General features: G+C 43.7%; 1 protein-coding gene and 1 pseudogene across 1 annotated transcript in view; one reads left to right on the plus strand and one right to left on the minus strand.

Annotated features, from left to right (window-relative positions):
• mrc2 (mannose receptor, C-type 2) overlaps nt 1-12,174 on the plus strand; it is a 337,889-nt gene that overhangs the window by 68,754 nt on the left and 256,961 nt on the right. The window contains exon 2 of the mRNA XM_087977928.1: nt 5,820-6,197. Coding sequence (XP_087834054.1) covers nt 5,820-6,197 — 378 coding nt within the window. The remainder of the gene's footprint in view (nt 1-5,819; nt 6,198-12,174) is intronic.
• Nucleotides 4,172-4,496, minus strand: LOC122540024 (large ribosomal subunit protein P1 pseudogene; annotated as a pseudogene).

The raw sequence follows: 12,174 nt of genomic DNA on the forward strand, positions 1-12,174 counted from the left end.
GAAAAGAACACAGTCTTGTTTTGACCTGTGCTCTGTTGTCTCTGGCATTGTGCATAGAGTATCATGAAGATTTGAAAGACCCCCAAGATTTGATGCTAAACTGCGTTAATGGAACTGAGCAGATTCCAACTCCATCCCATGCTGCCTGTGCGTGAGGCTGAAATGAGGTGCTTGAAATTTAAAAGGTCCCTCAACTTGGATAGTACAAAATGTGCAAGAAACAAATAAGACTCTCCTTTAGAGAAAAGAAACAGTAGGGCCACCATCTTTGACAGTGACTGCATTCAGACTATCTTGAGATTATGGACAGGGCTGCTGGGCAGAGTAAGCTATTTACACAGTTTATACTCAAAATAGAGGGAAACAGGACTGTCTGCTATCCAAATAAACAGACAGAATAGAAGTTAATGTGATGCATAGTAACTCTGGAATGTTGAGCTAATGTTGCAGTTTGTCGAGTGTGACTGATGGAGGAAGAGGGATTATTTTAACCTATTCCTTCTACTGAGGTACTGATGGGATCGAGTTGCTGTCAACCTGTACACCCTGCCTTGCTGCTATACGGGGGGCACTCTTGCCTCTGAGTCAAAAACTCAAGCACACATCCTCTCCTGAATTCAGTGCAGTATTGAGGGAATGCTGCAGCGTGAACGGTGCCATCATTTGGTTGGGATAATAGACAATAGGTGCAGGAGTAGGCCATTCTGCCCTTCGAGCCTGCACCACCATTCATTATGATCATGGCTGATCATCCTCAATCAGTATCCTGTTCCTGCCTTATCTCCATAAGCCTTGATTCCACTGTCCTTGAGAGCTCTATCCAACTCTTTCTTAAACGAATCCAGAAACTGGGCCTCCACTGCCTTCTGGGGCAGAGCATTCCACACACCCACCACTCTCTGGGTGAAGAAGGTTCTCCTCATCTCTGTCCTAAATGGCCTACCCCTTATTTTTAAGCTGTGTCCTCTGGTTCGGGACTCACCCCTCAGAGGAAACATGTTTCCTGCCTCCAGAGTGTCCAGTCCTTTAATAATCTTTTACGTCTCAATCAGATCCCCTCTCAGCCTTCTAAACTCAAGGGTATACAAATCCAGTCCCTCCAATCTTTCAACATAAGATAATCCCGCCATTCCAGGAATTGACCTCGTGAACCTATGCTGCACTCCCTCAATAGCCAGAATGTCTTTCCTCAAATTTGGAGACCAGAACTGCACACAATATTTCAGGTGCGGTCTCACCAGGGCCCTGTATAGCTGCAGAAGAATCTCTTTGCTTCTATACTCAATCCCTCCTATTATGAAGGCCAGCATGCTATTCGCCTTCTTCACTACCTGCTGTACCTGCATGCTTGCCTTCATTGACTGGTGTACAAGAACACCCAGATCTCTCTGTACTGCCCCTTTACCTAAATTGACTTCATTTAGGTAGTAATCTGCCTTCCTGTTCTTGCCACCAAAGTGGATAACCATACATTTAACCACATTAAACTGCATCTGCCATGCATCTGTCCACTCACCTAATCTGTCCAGGTCACCCTGTGATCTCCTAACATCCTCCTCACATTTCACCCTGCCACCCAGCTTTGTATCATCAGCAAAGTTGCTAATGTTACTATTAATACCATCTTCTATATCATTAATATATATTGTAAAAAGCTGCAGTCCCAGCACTGATCCCTGCGGTACCCCACTGGTCACCGCCTGCCATTCCGAAATGGAGCCGTTTATTTGTTTCCTGTCAGCCAACCAATTTTCAGTCCAAGTCAGTACTTTGCCCCCAATACCATGCGCCCTAATTTTGCTCACTAACCTCCTATGTGGGACTTTATCAAAGGCTTTCTGAAAGTCCAGGTACACTACATCGACTAGATCTCCCTTGTCCATCTTCAGAGTTACAGCCTCAAAAAATTCCAGAAGATTAGTCAAGCATGATTTCCCCTTCATAAATCCATGCTGACTGACCTATCCTGTTACTGCTATCCAGATGTGTCATAATTTCAGCATCTTTCCAGCATCTTTCAGGTCAGACTAACTGGTCTAAAATTTCCTGCTTTCTCTCTCACTCCTTTCTTAAAAAGTGGTACAACATTAGCCACCCTCTAATCAGCAGGAACTGATCCTGAATCTATTGAACTCTGGGAAAATAATCACCAACGCATCCACGATTTCTAGAGCCACCTCCTTCAGTACACTGGGATGTAGACCATCAGGCCCCGGGGACCTATCAGCCTTCAGGCCTAATAATCTCTCCAACACCAATTCGTGGCAAATATAAGTTCCCTTCAGTTCAGGTCCTTCAGCCACTGTTACCTCAGGGAGATTGCTTGTGTCTTTCCCAGTGAACACAGATCTGAAGTACCAATTCAACTCTTCTGTCATTTCTTTGTTCCCCATAATATATTCCCCTGTTTCTGTCTTCAAGGGCCCAATTTTAGTCTTAACCATTTTTTTCCCTTTCACATACCTAAAACAGCTTTTACTATCCTCCTTTACATTTTTGGCCAGTTTACCTTCGTACCTCATTTTTTCTCTGCGTATTTCCTTCTTAGTAATCCTCTGTTGTTCTTTAAAAGCTTCCCAGTCCTCTGTTTTCCCACTTATCTTTGCTATGTTATACTTTTTCTCTTTTGACTTTATATGTTTCTTAACTTCCCTTGTCAGCCACGGCCACCCCTGCCTCCTCATAGGATCTTTCTTCCTTTTTGGAATGAACTGATCCTGCATCTTCTGCATTATACCCAGAAATATTCTGCATTATACCCATTGTTCCTCCACTGTCATCCCTGCTAAGGTATTGCACCATTGAACTTTGGCCAGCTCCTCCCTCATAGCTCCATAGTTCCCTTTATTCAACTGAAATATTGTCACTACTGATTGTACCCTCTCCCTTTCAAATTGCAGATTGAAGCTTATTGTATTATGGTCGCTACCTCCTAATGACTCTTTCACTTCGAGGTCCCTGATCAATTCTGGTTCGTTGCACAATACCAGATCCAGAATTGCCTTCTCCCTGGTAGGCTCTAGCACCAGATGTTCTAAGAATCCATCTCGGAGGCACTCCACAAAGTCTCTTTCTTGAAGTGCAATACCATCCTGATTCTGCCAGTCTACCTGCATGTTGAAATCCCCCATAACAACTGTAGTAACATCTTTGCAACAGGCCAATTTCAGCTCCTTATTCAACTTACACCCATCCATACTACTGTTTGGGGGACTGTAGATAACTCCCAAGAGGGTCTTTCTACCCTTAGAATTTCTCAGCTCTATCCATACTGACTCTACATCCCCTGATTCTTGGTCCCCCCTCAAGGATTTGCAGGATATGCAGTCACGAGTCACCAACTACCAAACATGTTTCATTTATATATACCCCCACCCATCCTCTGCTGAGGAGAAACCCAAGACCACCTCTACACTGTATCTGACCACTGTACTCATTTCCCTGTTGATTACCCTGCATCCTACCCTGCTGTGTAGTGCATATATGTTACTGTTCTGGGTTATGAGGATTTATTCATTCATGCAATATGAGCATTGCTGGTTAGCCCAGCATTTATTGCCCATCCCTCATTGCCCAGAGAACTGTTAAGAGTCAACCACATTGCTGTGGGCCTGATCAGGTAAAGATGGCAGATTTCCTAAAAGAATATTAATGAACCAGATGGGATTTTTCCCCTAATTTCCAGACTTTTTGCGATTTTTTTTTAATGAATTCCAATTTCACAATCTGCCATGGTAGGATTTGAACCCAGGACCCCAAAACATACCAGGTCCCAGGATTCAAATGTGATCTTCTCTGAGCCATGCTGTAAATGTTCAGTCGGTGCTCTTACGGTGTCTTTACTCCATGGCTGAAAGCTCCGATTTCAAGTCCCACTTTGGGACTCGATGACGGTGTAAGGTCATAGAGTCCTGCAGCACGGAGACAGGCCCTTTGGCCCAAACTAGTCCAAGCTGTCCAAAATGTCCATCCACACAAACCCCATTTCCCTGCACTTGGCCCATATCCTTCTAAACCTTTCCAAATGCCTTTTAAATATTGTTAATAAACCTGCCCCAACCACTTCCTCTGCAGCTCATTCCACATGCGTACCACCCTCTGTGTTTAAAAAAAAAAGTTGCCCCTCTGGTTTTTTTTTTGTTTTTAATTGTAACAATGTTGCATGTTACACTTAATCAAAAAGACCAAAGCCCATGTCATCACCAGACTCTTCCAACTCTTCCTGTTTCTTCTTTTCCTTTTGCTCTTCAGCAGCAATGGGCCAGTAGTGAGGCAGCTGCTGCCGCTGAGGCACTACCATCAGCACCAACACTGAAGATCAGGCTGTTGATATCAATATTAGCCAAAGCTTTGGTAAACAGACTAGGCCAGAAAACCTCAACAGGTACTCCAGCTGTTTTGATCAGAACATTGAGTTTGTCTTCAGTGACAGTGATCTCGTCATCGTGCAGGATGAGTGCACTGTAGATATGGGCGAGTTCCAAGATGGAGGCCATGGCTAACAGAGGGGTTGGGGATGGGGGTCCAACAGTGCTAGTTGCTGGGAGGAACTCGGCCTTAGCTTCGATCCAAAGAACCAAGCATTTTAGGACCGGGGCAGTTTGGGAAGAGGGGGTTTCTTTTTAATTCTTTCCCCTCTAACCTTAAACTGATGCCTTTAGTCCTCAATTCTTCAATCCTGAGAAAAACACTGTGTGCATTGACTCTATCCATATCTGTCATGATCTTATGCAGCTCTATAAGATCCCCCCTCAGTCTCGTCCGTTCTAAAGAAAAAAGTCCTAGGTTGTCCAATCTCTCCCTATAATTCAGACTCTTGAATCATGGCAACATCCTTGTGAATTTCTTCTGCACTCTTTCCAGTTTAATAACATCCTTCCTATAGCAAGGAGACCAAAACTGAACACAATAGGTGTGTTCTAACATGGCCAACAGGTTGATTGGTCAGTTGATAAATCTTTCTGCTGTACCTATGGCAGACAGTAAGAGCAGGAGGCTTTCCTGCTCAGCCAGAACCATGTGGTAGCTGCAATGCAACAGCCTCCTCATGTTATAAGACTCCATAAACAGGTTCTATCCATAAGTAAGCACCATCTTTCTACTGAGGGACAGCCACATTTTTTAAAAATACCTTTGATAGGATGAGAGTGTCAGTGGTAAGGCCAGCATTTGCTGCCCATTCTTACTTCCCCTTGTACTCAGTGGCTGAAGAAGGATTACACCCGAAATGTCGACTTCTCTACCTCCCAATGCTGCCTGGCTTGCTGTGTTCTTCCAGCTTCCTGCTTATCTACCTTTTCTATGCCTGTCATGATTTTATAGACCTCTGTGAGGTCACTCCTCAGTCTCCCGTGCTTCAGGGAACAAAGTCTCAGTGTACCCAACTATAACTCAAACCTTCCAGTCCAGGAAATCTTTTCTGCATTTCTTCTAGTTTAATAATATTCTTTCTGTAATAGGGTACTCCAAATGTGGCCTCACCAATGCTTTGTACAGCTGCAACAAGATGTCCAACTCCTAAATGCAATGCTGTGACTTTCAATTACAGATTTTATTTGTTAACGTTAATTACTATCAGCAGCTATGGTCAGATGTGTAGTACAACAATGCAGTATCAACACACAGCAAAACACGTGGCAGTACAGCATACAGACTGGACTGTGTAGACTAATAGTTTATTCATAGTGCTGAGCACTGGATATACAATTAATATAATTTTTCCACAATTTTAAATGGGGAATCTGGTTTGATATTGTAAAATGTTGATTGCTCCTATGAACTCTTTTTTTTAATTGGAGTTATATTTTTCTGATTCACAGATGCCGATATATTTCTGATATACAGTGAGAAAGCAGACAGTTGCCTGGAGAGCAGTGGCTCCAGTGTAAGACTGGCTCCATCCTGCAATGAAAGCTTTGACCAGCAGCAGTGGAAGTGGGTGTCTAGACTGAGGCTCTTTAACCTTGGATCCAAGCAGTGTCTGAGCATCCAGAGGAGGAACGACACTGTGCCCAGACTGGGCATGATGGAGTGTAACCAGGAATCTGCCCAGATGCGATGGCATTGTAATGGTCTAGGCAGTCAGCTCAGCAGTTACCTGATCCAGCAGTCTAAAGCTCAAGGGCCTAATACAGGCCAACCTGATGTGTGGAGAATTTACAACACTGATGAGGACCTGTGTGCTCGGCCTTATCACGGTAAGATTGAGTATTAATGAAGCACTAAGCTGGTGTTCTCATTAAATTGGGAGGACTCAGATCTCATTAACATCCAGAGAAACCCTCACTAATCAAAACCTCACCAGATCATTCACCCTGTTAGTTGCTTCTGGCAGTACCATTGAAAGAAGATTTGCATTTCTATAGCGCCCTTTAATGATGATCTGGGACACCCCAGGGTTCCAACTCTAACCAATTACTTTTGAAGTGTAGGAGGAAGTGAGGACTGCAGATGCTGGAGATCAGAGTGGAAAAGTGTGGCGCTGGAAAAGCCCAGCAAGTCAGGCAGCATCCAAGGAGCAGGAGAGTCTTCAGCAGCAATGGGCCAGTAGTGAGGCAGCTGCTGCCGCTGAGGCACTACCATCAGCACCAACACTGAAGATCAGGCTGTTGATATCAATATTAGCCAAAGCCTTGGTAAACAGACTAGGCCAGAAAACCTCAACAGGTACTCCAGCTGTTTTGATCAGAACATTGAGTTTGTCTTCAGTGACAGTGATCTCGTCATCGTGCAGGATGAGTGCACTGTAGATATGGGCGAGTTCCAAGATGGAGGCCATGGCTAACAGAGGGGTTGGGGGTCAAAAGCACAGCAAGTCAGGCAGCAGCTGAGGAGCAGGAGAGTCAACTCTCCTGCTCCTCAGCTGCTGCCTGACTTGCTGTGCTTTTCCAGCGCCACACTTTTCAACCTCTTTTAGATTGGTGTGGAATTGGAATCACATACAGACCAGAACAGCTAAGGACAGCAAGCTTCGTCTCTGATCAAACATTAGTGAACTTGTTGGGTTCTTCCTGGCAATCCATGGTCACTTTAACCATGACCAAACTTCCCAGATTTTAAAGTAAATTAAAATTCTCAAATTGCCTTGGTAGAATTTTGAGCTTACCTCCCATAAATTATTATTCAAGTCTCTAGAATACCGCTGTGTCCTGACAGAACTATTTGGATCATATTGAAGAGGCTGTATTAGCAAGTGCCATTGTTGCCTCATTGCGGTGGTCTTGATCACAGGGCAGTGTGTTGCATTTTGGTTGTTGCATGATGGTGGGAGGAACTAAGCAACACTATGTGCAGTCCTGGGACACAGCTTGTGATTTGCCAAACACTTCACTGGGATGGTGCAGCAAAGTTCAACCAGGAAACATCTTGAAACACACACGAGCAGCTGGGGAGTGACTTTGTGTTGTGTTGTGTTGTGTCACGTGTACCTTCACATTGAGTGAGTAGCAATAAAAGAAAATCTTGCATGAGGGGAAAGATAGAAAAGGGACCTAAGGGGCAACTTTTTCATGCAGCGGGTGGTGCATGTATGCAATGAGCTGCCAGAAGAAGTGGTGGAGGCTGGTACAATTGTAACATTTCAAAGGCATCTGGATGGGTATTTGAATAGGAGGGGTTATGGGTCCTGGCAAATGGGATTAGATTAGGTTAAGATAGCTGGTCAGCATGGACGAGTTGGACCAAAGGGTCTGTTTCCATGCTGTACATCTCCATGACTCTATGACTCTAAATGCTATCTAGTTAAAAATCACACAACACCAGGTTATAGTCCAACAGGTTTATTTGGAAACACTAGTTTTCGGAGCACAGTTCCTTCATCAGGTGGTTGTGGAGTATAAGATCGTAAGACACAGAATTTATAGCAAACGTTTACAGTGTGATGTAACTGAAATTATATATTGAAAAAGACCTGGATTTATATATTGAATATATAATTTCAGTTACATCATACTGTAAATTTTTGCTATAAATTCTACGTCTTACAATCTTATACTCCACAACCACCTGATAGAAAAACTCGATGGGTTGAGTGGCCTCCTCTTGTTCCTTGTTTGTACGTTCATAAAATATCAGGGAAGATAATGTCGGTTCTCATAATCCAGGGTCCCAAACTAATGCTCTGCCACACAAGTTTTTGAGCAGTGCTCAAAAAGTTAGTGCTTCCAAATAAACCTGTTGGACTATAACCTGGTGTGTGATTTTTAACTTTGTCCACCCCAGTCCAACACCGGCGTCTCCAAATCAAATGCTATCTAGTTCACTTTTAACAATGTTATAAATTCTGTTCGCGCTCTCTATTGATCCTCCGTGTGAAAGAAAGTCCCTAATCTTCTTGTTTTTGTCCAATTAAGTTTCTTGAGCTCTGACCAATCCAAATGGGTTTTGACAAGGTAAATCAGGAAGACTTAATGATCTCTTTCTTTTATGAGAGTTCAGTGGTTTCTCACTTAATTCCAGATTTGTTAATTAAATGTAAAGCTGCAATGGTCGGATTTGAATTGTGTGGCAGAGCATTAGTTTGGGACCCTGGATTATGAGAGCCGACATTATCTCCCTGATATTTTATTAACATACAAACAAGGAACAAGAGGTCACTCGACCCATCGAGTCTGCTCTGTCATTCAGTAGGGTCATGGCTGGTCTGATTCTAACCTCAACTCTACATTCCTGCACACATCCCTGAAAATCTTTCATCCCCTTGATAATCAAGAATCTGTCTACCTCTTACACCCACTGCCTTTTGAGGTTGGGAATTCCAAAGACACTCAACCCTCAGAGAGAAAAAAAAAATTCCTCATCTCTATCTTAAATGGAGAAGCCCTTATTTTTCAACTATGAGCCCTAGTTCTAGATTCTTCCACAAGAAGAAACATCCTTTCTTCATTCACCTGGTAAAGCCCTTTCAGGAATTTGTATGTTTCAACTAAGTTAGCTCTGACTCTTCTAAACTCCTGAGAATACAGCCCTCACCTTGTCTAACCTTTCCTCTGATGGCAATCTGCTCATTCCAGGTATTAGTCTAGTAAACGTTTTCTGAACTGCTTTAACATTCTTCTGTAACTATAGTGATCAGTGTTGTACGCAGTATTTCCAGATGTAGTCCCAGCAGTGCCCTGTATAAGAAGTATAACCTCCCTATTCTTGCCGTCAATTCCCCTCAGAATGAAACATCACCCTATTAGCTTTTCTGATTACTTGCTCTGGGTGTATGTTGACCTCTGCAATTCATGTTAATCTAAGATAACTTCTTCATTGGAGCTATACTCATCCAACCAAATGAAATATATAACATTCCTATTAAATCAGACAAGGTAAAAAGATAATCCAGTCATCTCCATTTGAAATACAACAGTATTACCAATACTGAATTCCCTCCTTAACCAGAAACTCAATCTGACTACCCACATCTAACTGCGGCTACAAGAGTAAGGTCAAAGATTGGGAATTCTGTAGTGTGTAACTCACCTCTTTACTCCTCAGTCCACCATCTTAGAAGGGCCCCAAGCCACAATGAGACACAAGCCAGACATGTAATGAATATTTACCATTTGCCTGAATAAGTGCAGCTCTGACAACAGTTGAAGTTCAACGCTGTGCTGAGCAAAGCAGGGTCACTTGATTGGCACATCGTCCACGAACTTTCACTGTGTCCAGCTGCAGTGTTTACCAGTTGCAAGACTCAATGTAGCAACTCACCCAGGATACTTCAAAGTTAAAAATCACACACACCAGGTTATAGTCCAACAGGTTTAATTGGAAGCACACTAGCTTTTGGAACGACGCTCCTTCATCAGGAGCGTCGCTCCGAAAGCTAGTGTGCTTCCAATTAAACCTGTTGGACTATAACTTGGTGTTGTGTGATTTTTAACTTTGTGCACCCCAGTCCAACACCGGCATCTCCAAATCAGGATACTTCAAGAGTAACTTCTGAAACTTCAAAGGACAAGGGCAGAAAGTCAGGGAGCACCTCTACCCGCAACTTCCCTTCCAAGCACCACACCATCCTGATCTGGAAAGTTAAAAATCACACAACACCAGGTTATAGTCCAACAGGTTTAATTGGAAGCACACTAGCTTTCGGAGCGACGCTCCTTCATCAGGTGATAGTGGAGGGCTCGATCGTAACACAGAATTTATAGCAAAAATTTGCAGTGTGATGTAACTGAAATTATACATTGAAGAATTGATTGTCTGTTAAGCCTTTCATCTGTTAGAATACAGTGATAGTTTCACTTCTTTCATGTGTAAATCACAAAACCCTTTTTTTTAAAGTTGCATTCTCGGGTTAGCTGTTAACAATGGTGATAGCTAGACAATATTTGAAGGTGTTAGCCCCCTGTGTTCTCTGTCTATGACCTGATATTTAGATTGATTCTAATCTAAAAAGTGAGATAACAGAGTTTTACATAAATTCATGCAGTTTTCGAGTTCAGAATTCTACATGAATGTATGCAGTTTTTGAGCAAAGTGCAATGTAACTCTGCAAGTACAAATTCACCACACAAAATATATGTGTGCATGTGGGTCTGTGTCTGTCTGGGGTGGGGGTTGTGAGTGTGAGAAAATGTGTGTGTGTGTGACATATTCTTCAGTGCCGTTTGATCCTGGAGCTTCATTCAGAAATGCACTGTAGATGTGCACACAGCACTGGAATGCAGCCTTCAAGAGGGGCTGCTGAAAATCGCCACATCAAAGTTAATTAGGGATGGGAAACAAATACCAGCCTGGCCAGCAATGCTCACATCCCATGAGTTATTCTTACAAAACCATCTTCATTCCAATAAAATGAACTTGCATCACAACTTAAATCCTTCATCCTTGGTAATAGCAAGTGAAACTCTTCTGTACTTTCTCCATCGTCTTTCCATAGTAATGATGTGGAGGTGCCGGTGTTGGACGAGGATGGACAAAGTTAAACATCGCACAACACCAGGTTATAGTCCAACAGATTTATTTGAAAGTACTGGCTTTTGCTGCAGTGCTTCTTTGTCAGGTTGCTAGTAGGGCAGGTACATAGGCCACAGAACTTATAAATAAAAGGTCAAAACATCATACAACTGATACGATGTATTAGACAAACCTAGGTGGCTGTTATGTTTTAAATCACTTAGAATGTGGATGCAGGTTCTGATTGATCAGTATGTAAATCCTAGAATATCTTAGAGTCTGTCAGTATCCCAAACTAGAATGAGAATAGTTTTATTTCCAAAGTAGGAATTTATAAAATGTAACTGATTGCCTACAGATTGTGAGCTTTATCAACAAAATAGAATGAATCTGCAAATGCAAATTAATTCTGTGTGTGTGAGAGAGAGAGAAAGTGTGGGGGGAGGTGTGTGGGACAGAGGGAGAGAGAGCATTGTGAGAGAGGGAGCGCAAATGTGTGTGAGGGGGAGAGAGAGAGTGTGTATGGGAGAGGGAGTGTGTGTGGGGGAAAGGGAGTGTGTGTGTGGCAGAGAGAGTGAGTGTATGTGTGAGAGAGGGAGTGAGTGTGTGTATGTGTGAGAGAGGGAGTGAGTGTGTGTATGTGTGAGAGAGGAAGTGAGTGTGTGTATGTGTGAGAGAGGGAGTGAGTGTGTGTATGTGTGAGAGAGGGAGTGAGTGTGTGTATGTGTGAGAGAGGGAGTGAGTGAGTGTGTGTGTGGGAGAGGGAGTGAGTGTGTGTGTGGGAGAGGGAGTGTGTGTGTGTGTGGGAGAGGGAGTGTGTGTGTGTGTGGGAGAGGGAGTGTGTGTGTGTGTGGGAGAGGGAATGAATGTGTGTGTGGGAGAGGGAGTGAGTGTGTGTGTGGGAGAGGGAGTGAGTGTGTGTGTGGGAGAGGGAGTGAGTGTGTGTGTGGGAGAGGGAGTGAGTGTGTGTGTGGGAGAGGGAGTGAGTGTGTGTGTGGGAGAGGGAGTGAGTGTGTGTGTGGGAGAGGGAGTGAGTGTGTGTGTGGGAGAGGGAATGAGTGTGTGTGTGGGAGAGGGAGTGAGTGTGTGTGTGTGTGGGAGAGGGAGTGAGTGTGTGTGTGTGTGGGAGAGGGAGTGAGTGTGTGTGTGTGTGGGAGAGGGAGTGAGTGTGTGTGTGTGTGGGAGAGGGAGTGAGTGTGTGTGTGTGTGGGAGAGGGAGTGAGTGTGTGTGTGTGGGAGAGGGAGTGAGTGTGTGTGTGGGGGAGAGAGAGAGAAAGAGAGTGTGTG

This window comes from Chiloscyllium plagiosum, unplaced genomic scaffold (assembly GCF_037043375.1).
Source record: "Chiloscyllium plagiosum isolate Xiang-an unplaced genomic scaffold, Cpla_swu_hap1 HiC_scaffold_32, whole genome shotgun sequence".
NCBI lineage: Eukaryota > Metazoa > Chordata > Chondrichthyes > Orectolobiformes > Hemiscylliidae > Chiloscyllium > Chiloscyllium plagiosum.